Source organism: Embiotoca jacksoni, unplaced genomic scaffold (genome assembly GCF_022577435.1).
Source record: "Embiotoca jacksoni isolate LCO1_2020_lvr unplaced genomic scaffold, fEmbJac1.0.p SCAF_19, whole genome shotgun sequence".
Classification (NCBI taxonomy): Eukaryota; Metazoa; Chordata; class Actinopteri; family Embiotocidae; genus Embiotoca; species Embiotoca jacksoni.
Window position 1 is genome coordinate 4,672,046 of NW_027185329.1, and position 17,810 is coordinate 4,689,855.

Consider the following 17,810-nt stretch of genomic DNA (forward strand, 5'->3'; position numbering starts at 1 on the left):
CTTGGTGTAGGGAGGCTAGGATGACCCTCAGGAATGCTATTGTTGTGTACTCTGTTCCCTCTCCAAATGCACCAAGCTCTATCAGACTGATGGCCCTTTTTAGCAGAATGTGATATCCACGGGTACCAGGGGCGAGAGAAGGGAGAACTGGTCCATAAAAAGCCCCAAATAAAAGGCTGTTCTCTCTGCTCCGTCTCCCCTGTCCTGTGCTGGAACGGCAGGAATGCGGCAGGCAGACCGACTGGCCTTTAGAGCCTTCAGCCTCTAATGAATTTTAAAAGGCCTTTTTCATTCAAAGCAGGGTGCTGGCTAACAGCATGTTGCCTGGACAAGCACTCAGGGGAAAAACAGGAGAGAGGAGAGAAGAAGGAGCACAGGACAGCTGCAGGGAGGGAGAGCAGGAAGGAGGAGGAGGAGGAGGAGGACTGGCAAAGTGAGTTGGCACCTAGGCAGGGTTGGGTATTGGATGTCCCTTGCAGTGAGAGATAATAGGCTACTCTGCATGAGAAGTCACTGTAGGAGCATTCTTGACCCTGCCACCAGAGTCTAAAGAGGGAATGTGAGAGACAAAGAAAGAAAGAGAGTGAAGGAGGCGAGGAGGAGAAAAAGAGCCAGACAAGAGAGACAGAGATACTTTGGTATTCTGTAAAAAATGTTTTCTTAAATTTGGTCCAAAAGGTCATCATGTCAGGCTTTAGATATTAGCACAAAACAAAGGGGCAGTTCAACATTTATGTATTTTCCAGTTTCTTGCCACGAGTTAGAGGAAATGCATTGTACTGCACAGGATGTACAGTAAATTAGAGTTCTTTAGCACAAAGACAGGAAGTAGAGGAAACCTCTAACGTGCCTCCAAAGGTAATAAAAAACACCCATCAGCATTCACCGTTTGTAACAAAGATAATCGGTAATCAGAAAATTGAAGAAGTATCAAACAAGAAATATAACATGAACGTGGTCTAATTGGCAAATGTGTTACTGTTTGACGTAATGTTAGAGCGTGCAAGATTGTGTGATCTCAGTTTTGACATCTCAGAGATTTTCTTTGGACTTTCTCATTGTCCATTCGGTGAGATGTCAGCAGGTCGAAGAAGAATGCTCTGCAACAACCTTAAAGATATCACCTTGAAACACCACAGAGGAGTTCAATGGTTCTAGTTGTGTGTGTGTGTGTGTGTGTGTGTGCGTGTGCGTGTGACGGCAGGAAAAAAACATACCATTTTTTTTTTTTAACTAAATCAATCCGTTACAACATGCTGATGACAAGTTCAAAACATGTCGTAATCAACATGAAGAATGTAGGCAGGTGGAGATACGATGGTGTCTGGAAGATTTTCTTGGCTCCTGTGAGGCACTTTGCTGCCAACCAAGAAGTGTTAAAACACCACAGCTTATAGAGACCGAGCTACACAGGTGCATCCATTTATGGCCATTGTCGTCTTTGTTTTCAAATGAACACCTCCAGCATCAACAGGATTTGCTCCAATGGACCTGCACAGTCCCGGGATTCCAACCCAGAGGGGGTGGGGGGGGGGGGACGACATTTGCGATAAGATGCAAGAACACGTTTGGAGAGTTTCTTTCGCAGGACTGAAGGGATGCTACTGAGTCTGATTGTTTGGGACTTTGAGGAAGCTTTGGATCTCAGTATCTGTTAAAGACAAATTGGACAAGTTCCTGCTTGATAAAACGTTGCCAAAACCCAGACGTTTTAGTGATTTCGCCCCAAAGTAGTGCCTTAAATCTAAGATTACCAGTGCAATTTCTGATGTAACCAGAGGCCCAAAGCTAGTCTGGACTGCTGCTGATCCTCAATACATTTTCTGTACAAGTCTGCACCCACAAAACTGAGCCAAATCTTCATTATCACTCTTGCCTGAGCAGAATTAGGCCACACGCGCTACAGCGGTAATTTGCAGTTTTAAGCCGTTAGGTTAGAAATAGTGTTTGATTTAGATCAAGTGCTAGATAACATAACGTTTGTGGTCTGTTTTTATTTGTGGCAGGTTTACGTCTGAACATTCACCATGAACTACGTCTTTTCCTCTGTGTACTAATTCTGCACACGCACCTTTGAGATTTTCAGTCTCATTTTCTGTTTGTGCTAAATTTCTTGTCGTGACTCCATGTGGAAAGACCTTCATGAAGTACCACACACACACACACTGCACAGAGCAGATACCATACTGATATCTCTGTGTAAGGGGCCGTTACGTTTCGCACGGCGGTGATGGTGGTGGTTCGGGGGGGGGGGGGCTGAACACCCACTGGGTCACACCACCTCCAGTGATGTCACAGGAAATGCCAGAGTGCTGAGGTAAAGGGCTGCCTCATCCAGTCCAGCAGATTCCTGTGAAGGTGACCACAGTGATCCTGGAGGCTCCAGTGTGCCTGAATAAGGAGGAAACGTTGGCTGGTGTGCGAGGCCTGGTGGGTGCTTACAAATATCAAACATTTCTCCTCCTTGAGTTGAATAAATAAATAACTCTCTGAGTTCAATAGATACAACATTTTGAGCATTCGCACGTTTTTTGTTTGTTTTATTTTTTATAATTGACTGAACGATTGATTCGTTGACTAAGATTTTACCGTACGTGATGACACAGTGATGGCACATTACTAACCTCGCTGGAACCAGTTAAGACTCCACTGCAGTGACACGCAGAGACAACATCACGTGACTTGAACAAATATCAAGAGCATAATTCCTCTGTTACCCATCTGGATCGTTCCTCAGAACCTGACTCAACCTTTCATTTCCCAACCAGCACATCTGACAAACCTGACGAAATAAGCAGCTGAGAGCGGCTTGGCGGTGCACAAACAAAACAAAACAAAAAACTAGCGGGATTAACTGCTACCTATGCTTCATTTGCGGCATGCTGCTGCTGTCAGAGCTTTTGAGAAACCACTAATGAATTTGTGAACCCAGTTTCTTGGAAGGACGCTGTGTTCCTCCAGGTTAACTGAAGCAGCATTATGAGTAGAACGCCGGCTGTTAAGATGAAACATGGAGGAGGAAAGTTTTAACATTGTGTGGCATTCCTGTGTCTTATGTCTGGAAAGTGAATAAAGTGAAAGGAGTTCAATCTATTTGTGAGCCACTGGGTCAGAAGGCCATTTAAAGAAATCCAAATAAACAACTGTGGAAAATAGTAAATGCCGGGAAAAATGCACCCCTCTGCTGCATTGTCTGGAAGTGAATGGCGGTCTACCTTGATGACATCATGGTTTCGGCCTTGAACGGATGAGGAGAAGCAGAAAGCATTACGTAAAAAGCAGAGCAAGCAGGCTGAGGTCATCGTGAGATAGGGGGCTTGTGGAAACACTGATGCTCTCGCTAACATGACCATGACTAGCCTTGGAAACTACTGCCGCAGGAACCCCAAAAAACAGGACAGTAAAATCGCACTGGGCGGTCAGACGGGAGATCCGACCAGCCGAAGTTCAGCCAGAAAACAGACCTGAGAGGACGTGCAGGTGAAACGTGGATTTCTCCGAGTTTCCCATCAGGGGATGCATTTCATAATGTGTGCTAATATTAACCGGGTGGCAGCCATCCGTGCACTTACATCCTATAAATATATATGAAAGACAGATGACCCAGAACAGGAGGACAGGAAGAGGTATTTGCAGAGTTTTGTGCTGGTCCTTCGGCGTACCTATTTTCCGCAGCCCCTGTCTTGTAAAAGTTTTAAAATACTTCCTAAAAAAATTACATCATTTCACGGCTCATTGAAATGATGTCATCGCAACCTGTTGGAGGGAAAAGGTTTTGTTTCATTGCACTCCGTCTCAGGAACCTGGGCACTACTAAATATTTAGTAGCGCCAAAGTGCTTTTCATACTGATTTCCATCACCGCGGTTCCACACGTCTGATTAGAACATTATAATATTCCCGAAGATAGGATATGAAACAGTTCTGTCTTTTGTTGGATATCAGCAGATGTTTTAAGCGTATTTCTGCTTGTGTCCCTGTGCCCGTTCCAGAAAGAGGCGATGGAAGCAGCTCTGAAGGATCTGAATCTGAACCTTGTGGAAATGACTGATGAGACTGCAACACTGGATGGGGGAGACGTCCTTTTCACAGGTAGGTTACTCTGCCCCCTCAGTGACTGTGTGTTATTGATTACCCATTAACTTCCACGTGATCACACCAATCAAAACAGCAGAACGAAGCAATCTTCATGTTTATTGCTCTCGCTACAGGGCAGTCGTTTTTAAGGATTGGCCTTAAACATGAATTTATCAAAGTAAATTATTCTTTAAATACTGTCAATATAGAAACCATTCGATTGATCTAATCTGGTGAATATCAAAATGTTCTATATCCAAAATGTTTTATTGGGAAGAGCTTGTGACAAAAGGAGGACCAAGGGCAATGATGAAATAAAAACTGATTTTGCAAATTGTTGCTTTGCTAGATTAAACACTAATGGACGAAAAGATGAAACTCTAAACTTGGGCATTTACTTCTACTGCAGCTTCAACACACATATGCTACTCTAAAATGTAGTTTTACAGGGAAGTTAATATATTGTTATGAACTGTATCCTCAGGTTTTAGCTAAAATACAATATGGCTAAAAATCTAGGAGTTACGGTTAAATTTTAGCTGCTGGTAAAGGTTATTAAAACCCAGTATTTTATTTTATTAAGCAATATAATCATCATTGATCAAAGTATACTACAACCAAATTGTGACAGTAAACAGTACCATTAGTGTGCTTCATAACCTTTACACTCCCTTTAATTAGAATATAAGGTAGAGAAGAAAATATTTGCTTTTGGTATTTAAGAAGAATAAAAGTGTACGAGCCTGATAGCAGAACTCGGTGTTCAAAATACTCCTCAATATGACAGTGCTTCAAACAGCCTCCTGATGATTTGGCTCTTCTTAGAGCCAGTAAACTGTGATGTTTGCCCTGCAAGTGGAGTTGGGGAGAGAACATGTGGTCTTTAAAAGCTCTACAAAATAGTTTTTCTATGACCACAAATGTGTCAAAAAGGCTTTAACATTCATAAAAAGAACTATTTAAAAGCAGAAAATGTCTTTAAAAACATGTTAATTTCATGCCATTACCGTTGAAAAACAACTTCTGGTTGGCTGGCAGGTGTCCATTAAAATTCTATTAAAAAAACACGTTGTTCTTGTAGTCTTCTTCCCTTCTGTCTCGTGTGTTCTTGTTGTATGCTATTGGTTAAATAGTGCACTTTAAATGAAAAACGGTCGGGGAGAAATTCCATAACTGACAAACCACCTGTGACTTGGGGCTTCACTTCATCTGATGACTAAAAATAAAAGGACACCTTTGTAAACAGGAAACATCACAGAGCAGTGTGATAGCAGAGCCTCCACGGCTCATAGACGGTTGACTTAGTGAGCAGACGATTGCGTGTCTCTACGTATGCATCTGTGTTTCGGGATCTGCCACAAAAACATTCCTCTGTGCGACCTCGGTGACCTGGTGCCTCAGTGCAACAAGCACAATTCCTGGAGCAAAAACATCGTGTACCCACCAGCAAATCAGGCCGACTCACCGCAGCTGGCGTATTCCTCTGGCATCAGGTAATGAAACTGATGAAGTTAGAGAATCGAGAGCACGGTGGGCTTTATTAGATTATCTGTACATTCTGTTACAGGCGTGCGGTGAGCTGAAATGTGGGGGCAATGTCTTCCATTCTGCGCAGGCTACTGGGAAGCAGCATAGTACACCTAATTGGGTTTCTAGACACTGGCACTGCGCTGTCGTTCCTCCCAGCTGAAATCGGTTTCACATGGCAGGGCTAAAAACATTTCCTGTTGGCAGGGCCCCGGCTAATGGCTCATATTGTAAAGGCTCAGCAGCAACATTAGGAGCCCATCCCTGAGCTCAGTGCTGCTGCAGTCTTGCCAGGCATTCAGGACTCTGTCTGCTTGCGCCCCACCATACTGACCACAGTCGGCCTCCCTCACAGGCGTTCACAAAGTCCACACTGTGGCGGTTCAGATACTGAAGCTCCACATGCACGCCGTGTTGCTGGTGTTAAGGATTTTTAGACTTTATCGCTGCAGACTTTACAGATTTAAATCTCATACTCACGACTTAAATGACTCTTTTTACAGGTCGGGAGTTCTTCGTGGGCCTTTCAAAACGGACCAATCAGAGAGGAGCAGAGATCCTAGCGGATGCATTTAAGGTGAGTTGATGTGGTGTAAAAAGTGTCAAAATTGTGGTTGAAACTTCAGTGTAAATAAAGGTAAGTATTAGAAGTCCATCACACAACTTAAACAGTTTAAAGTCCTACGGCATGAGATTAAAAATACCTAAATTTACATTGTTGGTTTTTTTTGGTGAATTGGGGGCAGCACGACAAACTTTAAACACGACACTGAGACACTGGCTGTTTCTCAATCTCGATGATTCGTCTTTGATAGGCTGCATTTTCAGGATGCTTTGTCGTTAAATCGTGTCGAAGGATCTTTCGAAAATTTTACCAAGGACCGAGTCTTTTGTTCAACAAGGTTTTTAAGGAATTTTCAAGGCTGATGTATCCTCGGTGTCCTTAAAGCACCCATGATTATATGTGCACATCCAACGAGCCACACAGTATATAACAACTCTTTAATACAGCAGTGGGTGGTTTTCCACTGAAAAAACTTAATGAAGCTTAGAGTGAACCAAATGTCAAAAACAATGAGCTGAAAGACAGTAAAATGTTCTGTACCAGTGAGCAGAACTGTAGACAAGTCACAACTCTCAGTGGGCTTGTCAGTACGAGTTAAAACCTTCAAAATACAAGTGGCCCTTTGATTCATAGTTTATATGAGAATATTTGTTAGCCCAGCTTTTAATAAAAGTAAAGGTATATTTCTGGAAAAGTACACTTCTCATACAGTATCTAAACTATAATTAACTTAGTGTAAAAATATTGTGGCTCAAATTTCAATACAAATATATATAAAATTCAGTTAGTTCCTGTTAATTAATGATATCTAGTGAAATGACATAATTATGATCAAAAACATATTTTAAAATATTTTTTGCTTAAATAACCAATGCTGACTTTGTTAATCATCATTAAAACGTGGAAATGAGTTGCTCTGGGCATTTCACTGTGAGAGACAACGAACATTTTAGCAGAAAGATATTTAAATACATATCCACCCCTCTTCGTATCGGTGTGAATCATCTCTAAATGCGAGCCTTCTACCAGCGATCGCACACCTCCAACAACAGAGGAAGAGATAAGTGTGTTATCAATCATAAAGGCTTCAGGCCGGGAAGGTAATGGTATCATCACTCCATTCATCTTGCTGTTTCATTTTGCTCTACCTCCCCTTTTCTCTAATTTCATTTTGTTCTCCATCCATCTCTGCCTCGCTCCACCCGCCTTCCGGTCCATTATATCTGTCCTCTGTCCATCCACATTGCTCTATTTCCTCCTTCGCTGCATTTACTTTGCTCTTTTCATCGAGGCGCCACGGTCTTTGTGGACTATATATGATACATAAAAACACATGAACTGTTGTTAGGAGATGTTCAACACATCCTGTTGGCTATAAATTGAGGCAAAATAATGACAAAAAGAAAAGTACTTTTAGGCTCGCGAGTCATCAAAAAGCTGTTCTGTCCCATTAGTTCAGCCACAGTGTGGATCTATTTCTATTTCTTTTAGGGAACAACAGAAATAGTCTGGAGTGACTGTTGTACCATACGGAAGTAACCCTAAATAGAAATACTGGTGCGAAGTACAACAAGTAGAAGTATTTTTGTGTTGTTATTGAGCTCCACTGGACTGGACCGCTCTGAGATTATTGATTGGTGCAGCTGTGAACAGTCCCGGTGGCCTCAGCTGGCTTTGACGCGTTTTTAATCAACTATTGATGTGAACCTCTGCTACGTCTGTGCCCAATCTTTAAACAAGCAGTTGATGGCACAGATTAGAAAGGTGATTTGGGAAAGTAAATCTCTCTCTCTCATTAATTATTTTATAGACAGTTTCTCCCCATCACATTATTAATTCCTTGATCCAAGATGTCCACTCATGATTGCTGTGTTGCTGTGCGTGCCACTTCTGTTTCTCACAGCTGTGACTGGATGCTGATGAGTCATATTAGTGATTTAAACCAACAAATCCAGCTTGAGCGACGCAATCATCATTAATTAATATCTGATCCTAGAAACTGCATTCATTCCTTACACGTCTCACCCTGTAAATATATACTGAGTACTGGATGATGTACTCATACCGGTCCACAAACTGAGTATGAAGCGATGCTCTCTTCCCCCTCAATGATGACAGGGAGGGACCACCAACCTATTTTGAAACTGTGGCGGCTGAGGAAGCTGCAGCTGTTGTGACATGCTGCATTACGCAAACACAAGTCGTCTACGTCCACGTACGAATATTTATTGTTAACTGAATACCATCGGTATGTTTATTGTGGGTGTAAAACAGAGCCAGCAACATATGTTTACGGATCATTCATTCAGATGTTATGGTCATTCCCGGTAAAGGCAGAACGGCTGTGTGATTTGAGACAACACTGCACAGTCAAAATTCACACAGTACATGAGAATCGGTTTACTAACAGAAGTACATGAATTGACACTCAGCTGAGGACTTTGTCACAGCACGCTAACATGTTAATTATCAACTTTACATTCCACTTCCACCAAGCAGCCAAACCCATAAGTGTGTGAGTAACAGTGAACACAGATGAGACAAAATATGATAATTGATCACAGATGAAGGGAATAACATTGATTATCTCCAACAAAGGAGTATATAATTAACAGCATATGAGATGTAGTGGGTGGGAAGTAAAGAGTCGATTCTCGTCAGCATGTTGGATTCTGCAGAAATGGGCTGGTGTAAAGACCTGGGTAACTTTGATTGGGCCAAATTGTTATGGACAGACAACCCAGTCAGAGGTCTTGTACAGACTGAAAGAAGAGTCGAGTAAACAGCATATTAGGCAGAGGTGTTTGTGTTTTTGGTGTATAAGCCTGGCCTGTATCGTATCGGTCCTTGTTGATGTCTGTATTTGTATCTTTTAACGACCATATTTTCCTTTCCGACTCATTTCCCGTCGCCGTGGCTCAACCTTGATAATCAGTCAAGCTCATCACTGTCCATTCTCACGTCCAGAAAGGAAATAGTCCAACAAATATCCCAAGCATGGCTGAAACAACAGTTTTGCTTCAAGGAGGTTTGGCATGTAGCCCACAAACAGGGTCACAGTGCGGGTCACAAACACAGACTGATCCAATCTCCCTTGTTTGCTGTTATTGTGATGTGAGGAAGTTGCATTCTGCAGACTTGTGTATTTCTTTTGGATTCGCTCTGAGCAGCCGTGACAAAGCCGAAAAGCCGGCTAACACACAAGTTCAGAGGTGGGTCACGGCGTCAGGAGTTCACCACATTACGGTAACTTGAATGGGCTTATTGTAGTGCTTCCATCCACCCATCTGTACTTGATTTGAATTCCTCATAATGGATTCCTCTGTGTTTTCTGTTATCTTTGATAAGACGGGACTTAATGATGCGTCTGTGGCAAATGACACAAGGAAAAATCACTTGAGCGTCAATTATTGGTTTTTCCGTTTTTTATCAGATGGATTATTCCTCTCATCGCTGTTGTTTTTTCCTTTCATTATCAAATTAAGGATCATTTTGCTGCCAGGTTTGTTTAGTGCTCAACAACTGCGTACAGATGTTGAACCCCGTTTCTTCATGGTCGTCGCAGAGGTCAGAGTTATTAGTGGAATCGGTTGATTCAGGAAGTAATTCAGAGGTCAATCCACTTATTTTCTGTTGCAACTAAGAAGTGTCGACTTCACCTGAACAGTGAAACTTGGTTGGCGTTGCTTCTTGGGTCTTTTGAGCTCAAAACATGGCAGAATATCAGACTGTTGGGCAGAGGAAAAGCAATCGTCGCTTTTTCATCATCCCCTGAAGGATTTATCTTGATAAGCAGAAAAGTTAGAATAAAAAAAAATGTAAACAGAAACCTCCTGTTCATGGATTAGGAACGAAGAAACTTCAGGTTACATAATTCCTAGTTGTCCCTACTGGATCGTCTAAAAGAGTTCAGGAAAACATCAAGGATGGAGTAACTTTAGTTTTTTTACATGATGATGCCAAGTGCTATTCTGTTACTCAGTCACGATAACTATCTACATGAATCACGGCGTTTGAGTTGAGCTAATGATGCAGTCCAAATATTGACCTGAAAAGTGTTAACATATACTTGAATGGAAAATGCCACAATGGAGTGTAATGCTGGAAAAAGTAAACAATACTTCACGAGTTTTATGAAGCTAAAAGCCATAAAAACCCTTTCAAAACATATTATGTGATTAAGAAAACACACATATGTCAGTTGGAAAAGTTATTTTCTCAGGTGCTAACCAGAATTTATAAGGTCATCATAATCTGTTCGCATGGATTCAGGAAAGAAAGTTCTTGGAAAGTAAGCTTGAAGTCTCGTATCCTCATCGTAATTCAAATTACAGCTCGGTATCACTTCAAGGTTTACAGATCTCAGTAGGGCCAAACTCTGGCTTCAGCTTCAGTCTCAGCAGACTTATAGTATGCCTAACTGTCGCAAAATGTGAGTCGTCGCATCAAATGTTTAATCAATCAAACCTTTAAAGTGGGAAATTGCTCCAGTCTGGTAAATCAGTGAGTCAAAATCAAAATAAAGTCAGTGGTAAAATAATGTTTCAACAGGGTCGGCTGTAATTCTTCAAATATGGACTTCAGGCTTTAACTCTTGGAAAGAAGACGGCTTTCAATGGATGTTTTAATGAAGTGGTCGGTCCAAAATCAACTGTTGAAGGCTGAAGATAAACATAACTCCATAGGCCCGCATACAGAGGTGTACATATGATCCTGTTCCGCAACAAAAAAAGAGCCATTTATCTGTCAGTTGGGATACAGTTTGCTGGCCGAAAGCACTTTTCATCCCCCAGTTCAGAGATTCAAAGGCCCCTCTCTGCCATTGTTTGAACAGCTTTAGTCATTTTATGAGATGTTCTTTATTTGTGTTATCGTCTTTGCATTTCTCGTTGGTTTGAAGATGGCCGAGGTCATTGGAAAGATGTAATGGTATGTATTTCCATGCGGCAATGAGAGTGCAGCAATATTTCAAGCAAAATGGGATGTTGGTCGTAGTGTTGTTTGCATATGTGGCGATAAATCTGATCAAACTACACTCGCACAGTCCTGACCAAGATTATTAGAGAGTTTTTGATAGTTAATATATAATAACGAAGGATGTTTTGCAGAATCTTAGAGAGTGCTGCATATGTAATTGTGAATATCTACTGGTATAGAGAGAGATTTAAGATTTGAAACCTATATTACAGGGGCTTTTCTGGAATCTTAATCAGCAGCCACACTCTGGCGTTAATAAAACTATTATCTGTTCCAGTTATTTTAAGTACAGTTTTATGCAACCTCTGTTTTCGTAACACTTCTAATGACAGTAGTTGGTATGCAGACAACCTGCAGCCACAGAAAGCATCTCCAATCAGGCTCCTAAAAGTTGTTTTCCTGTAAACTCCCCATGAGCCGTAAACTCAGTGACATCATCTCTCACTCCTGCTCCGAGCCGTCCGCCGCTTTATTTAATTGTCAAGTATTGTCACTATCAGTTGTAGTATCATCTGTTTCTAATATTTAGTTCATCTGCCTTTGGATAAAGGGGGAAGCATTACATTCTCAATAGAAAGCTACTTATGTAGGATTACTATCGTGAGGAAACGGTGTGTCAGCAGGTGAAAACCAACGCTGTGTTCCGAAACATGCAGTGCACCACAAGCATCCAGGATGATGCACTTCGAACAGTCCAGTAATTTAGTGTGAAATGCTGAACACGTCTCAAACTTAACGGTCACCATCTTGGCTACTTAGCAGAAAGGGAAGAGCCATCAACTTAAATTCTTTTCAAATTTCTGCGTCCGATGAAGCGACGGTTGTTTCAGAAAACCGCACAAAAGTGTTCCACTAATACGGCCGCTGGATAAAAGGCATCGGTATGTTTAGTGTGTGTGTTCAACAGAAGGCGCGGAAAAGAATCCATTTCTGGGTAAAATAATTCAAACTGGCAGGTATGCGGGCGGCTGACGCATTCAAATGTGACGGGTTATTTCCGGTAAATTGCAGAATGCCGGTGTGTGATTTGAGCGCACACTGTACACTGTGAGTACACTAACACGTGAGAGTGCTATACGCGAGCGTGCTGAGGGAAGTGCATCCCTCCCTGCTCAGCGGTTTGACCCCGGGCCGAGGCGACATTAATTGAAGCCATTTCGTCACCTGGCTCCGTTCTCTGTCGATGGAGCTCATTGTGCTCAGCGTGTGTGATCTGATTGTGTTTTCCAGGACTACGCTGTCTCCACTGTTCCCGTGCTGGAAGGACTCCACCTGAAGAGCTTCTGCAGCATGGGAGGACCGGGTCTCATTGTCATCGGCTCCAGCGAACCGGCACAGAAAACCCTCAAAGTATAGAGCCCGGGTTATGCGTGTGATGTACTGTATATACACCGTGCCCCCACCCCACCCCACCCAGCCCCTCACACACACACACACACACACACACACACACACACACACACCCTTACCCCCCCCCCCCCCCGTCTGTCGTCATGGAAACCGCTGAATCAATGCATTGGCGTTGTTTTCATTACTATGACGCACATTGACGCAGCGGATCAGTTTTTTTTTTTTTTCTTTTCTTCCAAACTGTCGGTTTACTCTCGGCTTGATTTTGTTAGTATGAACAACCCCCGTCCTTTCTTTCTCCCGCTCTGCCAAGCATTCGGCAAGAACAACACTACAAGACGGGACACCGCACGTGTTGATTCAGAGCAGACTCCCTCGCTCACAGCTCCGCGCCGCGAGCACGCCGAACCCACCTGTCACCTTAATCCCTCCTCATTAATTCATATTCTGGGCTAATCTGCGGGGATCGCCCTCGGCGCTCCCTCTCCAACTTCAATTACGAAGGCATTGTCGTTCCATTAAACAGCTTGAGCGCATTACCGCATGAAAGGCGTCTGATTTCCAACGTGCTCCGTCGCAACAGTGGAAACCCACAGGGATGCTGGGACATAAAGAGGAGACAGCTCACACCCTGACAAGAGACAGATTGGTCGTTTACACCAAGAGAGTGATAAATCTCGGCCCATCCCTCTAAAGGAATTATCGCTGAAGTTCCCAAACATCAACATGTGACCCTTTTTTTTTTTTTTTTTTTTTTTTTTTTTTAATGGCACACATGACTGAAATGAAGTGGTATTTACACAGCACAGACACCCCAAACTGTATATATAATTACATAAATATAAAGACTTACACCCTTGGCCTCGGCTGATCCTCCCTGGCAGGACTCCTCGTTTACCTCCCAGTGTGACATCGCCCCCTACTGGCCCAGCACTGAACAGGCTCATTTCTAAATCGAGTAAAAGTCCCTTTCGTGCCCTCTCGGGGGGGGGGGGGGGAGACTAAAACCAGACCGTCAGACACCACCTCCTGATGAGGCGCGCTGGGCCTTAAGGTCAGACTTGTTGTTTTTGTAAAGCATATTTGCATTGCCAAAAGTGTACCCCAGAATCTGCGCACAAGCACACGAGCTAATTCAGTTTATATTCCAGGATCAACTCATTAAGATTCCTGGCTGTTTGATCACCGCCGTAATTAGCTACTGGAGCGAGGAGTGGCCGTCAGCGAGACTTAATGACAGACTGCTCGCTTCCTAATTGCGGCTTACGTCAGCCCCTCTCGCCGCAATTAGCTCCTGTTTTAAAGGACTTTTAACAGCCCTGGATTTGCAATTAGGTAATGTTCTCTTTGCGGGAGGAGTGAGATCTCGTGAATGCACTTTTAATGAATTCAAAGTGCTTGTTTTGGACGCCGACGCTGCTCTTATGGCAACGGGGGGGGGGGGGGGGCTCCTCGTCCGTCCGCCCCGGCGGGACAAAGACACTTTGTCCAAATTAAAGTTGGAGCCCGGCGAATTCGTTTTGTCTTCAGGGAGCCGCCGCAGGGTGTTTCGGTGGTCAGGTCGGGCTTTCAGGCAAAGCCTGACCTGACTTTAAAGAACTGGTAAGTCACGGGGAAGGTGCGGCAAAAAAAAATAGTCAGTCACGGGACTATTTTTTTTTTGGCGTTTGGGCTTTTTGTCCGACCTCGGGGGGGGGGAGGGCTCCGCGCTCCGAATGGCGTTGCGTCTGTGTTTAGCTCTCCCGGGGATAAGAGAGCGCACGTTGACCGGATGGATTTCGTCATCCATCCCGCCCGCTGTCGCTGCCAAGCTTCAACCCGTGAAGTCATCGTCCCGAAATACTCCCCCCCCCCCCCTCCCGCACACCGCCCGCCCCCCCTCCCTGTGCAGCGGGACTCTCCGGCAGCCCTTAGATCACCAGTCAGCCCTTTTATTTATTTCATTCATGAGGTCATCGCCCGCTTCCCCCACACCCCCCCCCACCCCCACCCCCCGGTCGGGGCTCGAGCTTCACCTTCGAGGACGCTCTCTCGCTTTCACAGACGACGACGCGGCGAAGGTCGCGCTCGAGGCGGTTTGTCTTCGATCGGCCAAAAAAAAAAAAAAACCTGATCGCAAACGCCCCCCCCCCCCGTCCCGTCCCGTACACAGAGCGAGGGACAAACATGTGATACTTGTTCCACGTTTTTAGGATGAAATTTGAGCTGTAATTGGCGAGTTATTTAATCCCATGGGTTTTTTTTGTTTTTTTTTGGAGCAGCGGGCTTCCTTGTAATGTTAAAAGCATTCGTCCCCCGAGTCTGTTCAGCTGCAGCGTCAGAGAGCAGAAGCTGATACCGCGTTTTAAAGTGCAGATCGAGTTTCCTGGATCGCAGCCCCTCGCAGCAATCTGCACTACTTACTCTGCACAACGTATACTAAACACTAATCGCCATAATATACCGAAGCGGTTTGCGGAGATGGAATATAATTCGGTGTATTTATTCAAGGCACTCGAGCGTCTACATTTTACGAAGCTTCTCTACTTCTAAATCCGTACCTCGGAGGCAAACTAGACTTTGCGCTCCGTGACGTTTTGTCTGACAGCTTCAGTTACTCACAAACCGTTTATCTCCCGCTTTGGTGATTTTGACTTTAAACTCTCCGATAAGCCGACGAATTAAAAGTTCTCCCGAGCTGACGTTTCGGCGACGCGTGGTCCTCGCGGGACGGCGGTGCCGCGAACCGTACGACGCGTCCCATTAAATCGAACTGCCCCGCCGGCAGAGGAAGGAGAGTTCAAATGAGTTCAACCGTAAACATCTGCAGCAGTAACGCGCCGCGAGCCGGCGGGAATATTCATCCCAAAAAACCGCGCCGCCCCGGGGGGAGCGTCTTCCGCCGAGCGCTTTTGGGGAAGCGGAGAATCCGAACGCTTCTTCTGTCTCGTCTTCCAAGTTTTTCAAAACGACCGTTTCATCGACACGCGCGGTGACATCACGAGTCGCCGTCGGTCAACGAAACTGAAACGTTGACACATTCTCACTGCGAGTTAAATTTACAAACAGGAAGAAAATTCAAAGGAAATTCAAATTTTTTTTTTTTGTCTTCCTTTTAATGACTAATTCTTTGGAGCTGTTTTTTTTGTTGTTGTTGTTGTTGTTGTTTGTTTTTAAGCAATAAGATCCGCATGCCAACGCGCTCGTACCGACGGCGCGAACCTGCAGATGTTCAGCGGGTTTGCCATTTTTGGTTCGGCCCGTCGGCATCGGGCTGTCGTCGGCCGTCTGATTTTCCAATCGGCGCCGACGGGGTCGAGTGAGTGTTTGAAAATTACCGGAGATAACCGGAGACGGCCGTCTGACGGGAGCAGGCCTTAAAATGCGAAAGCGAAATATGAAAAGAGGAACCGTTTCGGGGCGCTGCTCGGTCTTATCGGAGATGTTTCCTTCCTTCTCCCAGTTTTTTTTTTTTTTTTTTTTACACCAGCTGGTGAAACCGGTGTTTCCGGCTGCGCCCTCCGCTCGGGGGACACATCCCATAATAATCTCCAGAGCGAAACGTCCGTCGAGAAGCAACAACAAACATTTACCGCCGAGGTTGAGCGTTGTGAATACTCTGAGCGGGGAGCCAAAAATACAGATCACGCCGATTACCGCGGTAAGAAAGCGCCGGGTCCGGTAAATCTCTTAACTGGAAGAGATCGTCACGGCCCGGAGGGGATTTTTATTACCTTCCAGTAAATATTTTTTGTTTTAGCAGCTCAGCTGATGACTGAGCGCGTTCCGCTGCCCAGTTTACCGCTCCGTGTACTAATGCGTCCGGCTGCACACGTGCAGACAATCTGCACACGCGCCGCCTCGGCTCCGGCCTGCAGACACGGCACTCGGAAATGACATTTTTCAGCCCCCCCCCCCCCCCCCCCCCCCCCCGTGTCAAAAGCTCCTGTGTTTCTATCTTTCCTTCGCAGGCCTCTCCATTTAAAACCTGTAAATCAAAACAGTTTACCGCGCCTTTTAACGCTCGGTACGAAAGCGCCGCCGCCGTTTGTTTTTTGCGTCGCTCGTCTGTTTCGACGACGACGATGACGACTCCTCCGGGCCGGCGGCGACTTTTTACCCGGAGCTTTCTGGTTAACGGCGAGACCGAGAGCTCGCACCGGCCGCGCGGCGGCTCTTCTTATTATCCCGACCGGGCACCGCCGGAAACATAAAAAAAAATGCGTCACTTCCCGTGTGCCGGAATAGATTCTCCCCCCCCCCCCGGGGAAAACCAAAACCAAATGCCGAGAGCAGCACCTTCACCTTCGCCGCGAGCTCGGGTCGTTTGAGAATGGACGACCGTTTACGTGGAAACGGCTCGTTCTTCTGCGCACAAGGAGTCTTGAGTCGCGTTCGCCTCACAACGCCGGTAATGTAAAGCCGTGCGTATTTGAACGGAACCCTCGCAGGAACCGGCGTTCTCCGTCTTCCGTGAACGGAATATTCTGTATATTCTATATTTTCTTCTAACCGGCGTTCCGCCTTCCCTCCCCTCCCCTCCCCTCCCCTCCCCTCCCCTTCCCCTCCTCGTCTCCGAGGTATCCGTCCGCAGATGTTCTGCTCGTAAACATTAAGAGGCACCTGCCTCTCTTCTGGTCATAACATCCCCCCCCCCCCCCCCCCCCCCCCCCCCGACTTCCAACTTGGCAGCGGGCGTCTCCTCCTCGGCCCCCGCTCCCTCCCTCCCTCCCTCCCTCCCTCCCTCCCTCCCGCCACCCGCCCCCGTTCCACCTTCAGCTCCTTCAGATTACATAAATAACATGACATCTGCTGAGAAAGAATGTCTGTCTGCTCCTGTGTTCTCCATTAACCCCCCCCCCCTCCTCACCCCCCCCACCCCCCCCGCCCTCCCGCCCCGGTGCGCCCCGAGGAGTTTGCTGCCTCTGGTGTCGTGGCCCTTGATCCGGCCTCTTGAGCAACTTGTTTCTGGACCATCACCTCGCGGGCTGCTGTTTGTTTTAACTCCCGTGTCCCGTCTCCGGTTGTGCAGATCATGCAGCAGATGAGCGACCATCGCTACGACAAGCTGACGGTGCCCGACGACCTCGCCGCCAACTGCGTCTACATGAACCTGCCCGGCAAGGGGCACGTGCTCATGCACTGCACGTCGGAGGAGTTCCCGGAGAGTGTGAAGGTGACCCCCCCCCCCCCCAACCCCGGGGCTTTGTCTCCCGTCCGAACTCGCACGGTCCCCGCTCGCACGGTCCCCGCATCCGTGCGCGATCCCGAGGTCGCGCCTTCCGGGAGGGAGGACCGCGGTCGCGGCGGCCCGCGGGCGGTTCCGGCGGTTCAGA

General features: G+C 45.8%; 1 protein-coding gene across 4 annotated transcripts in view; it reads left to right on the forward strand.

Moving 5' to 3' along the window:
• Positions 1-17,810, forward strand: part of ddah1 (dimethylarginine dimethylaminohydrolase 1) — a 77,092-nt gene that overhangs the window by 53,208 nt on the left and 6,074 nt on the right. For 3 of the 4 annotated variants that reach the window (XM_069153106.1, XM_069153109.1, XM_069153108.1), the window contains 4 exons: positions 3,992-4,091; positions 6,107-6,180; positions 12,376-12,495; positions 17,507-17,650. In XM_069153106.1, the coding sequence (XP_069009207.1) occupies positions 3,992-4,091; positions 6,107-6,180; positions 12,376-12,495; positions 17,507-17,650 (438 nt within the window). The remainder of the gene's footprint in view (positions 1-3,991; positions 4,092-6,106; positions 6,181-12,375; positions 12,496-17,506; positions 17,651-17,810) is intronic. The other variant, XM_069153107.1, reaches the window with a different exon arrangement.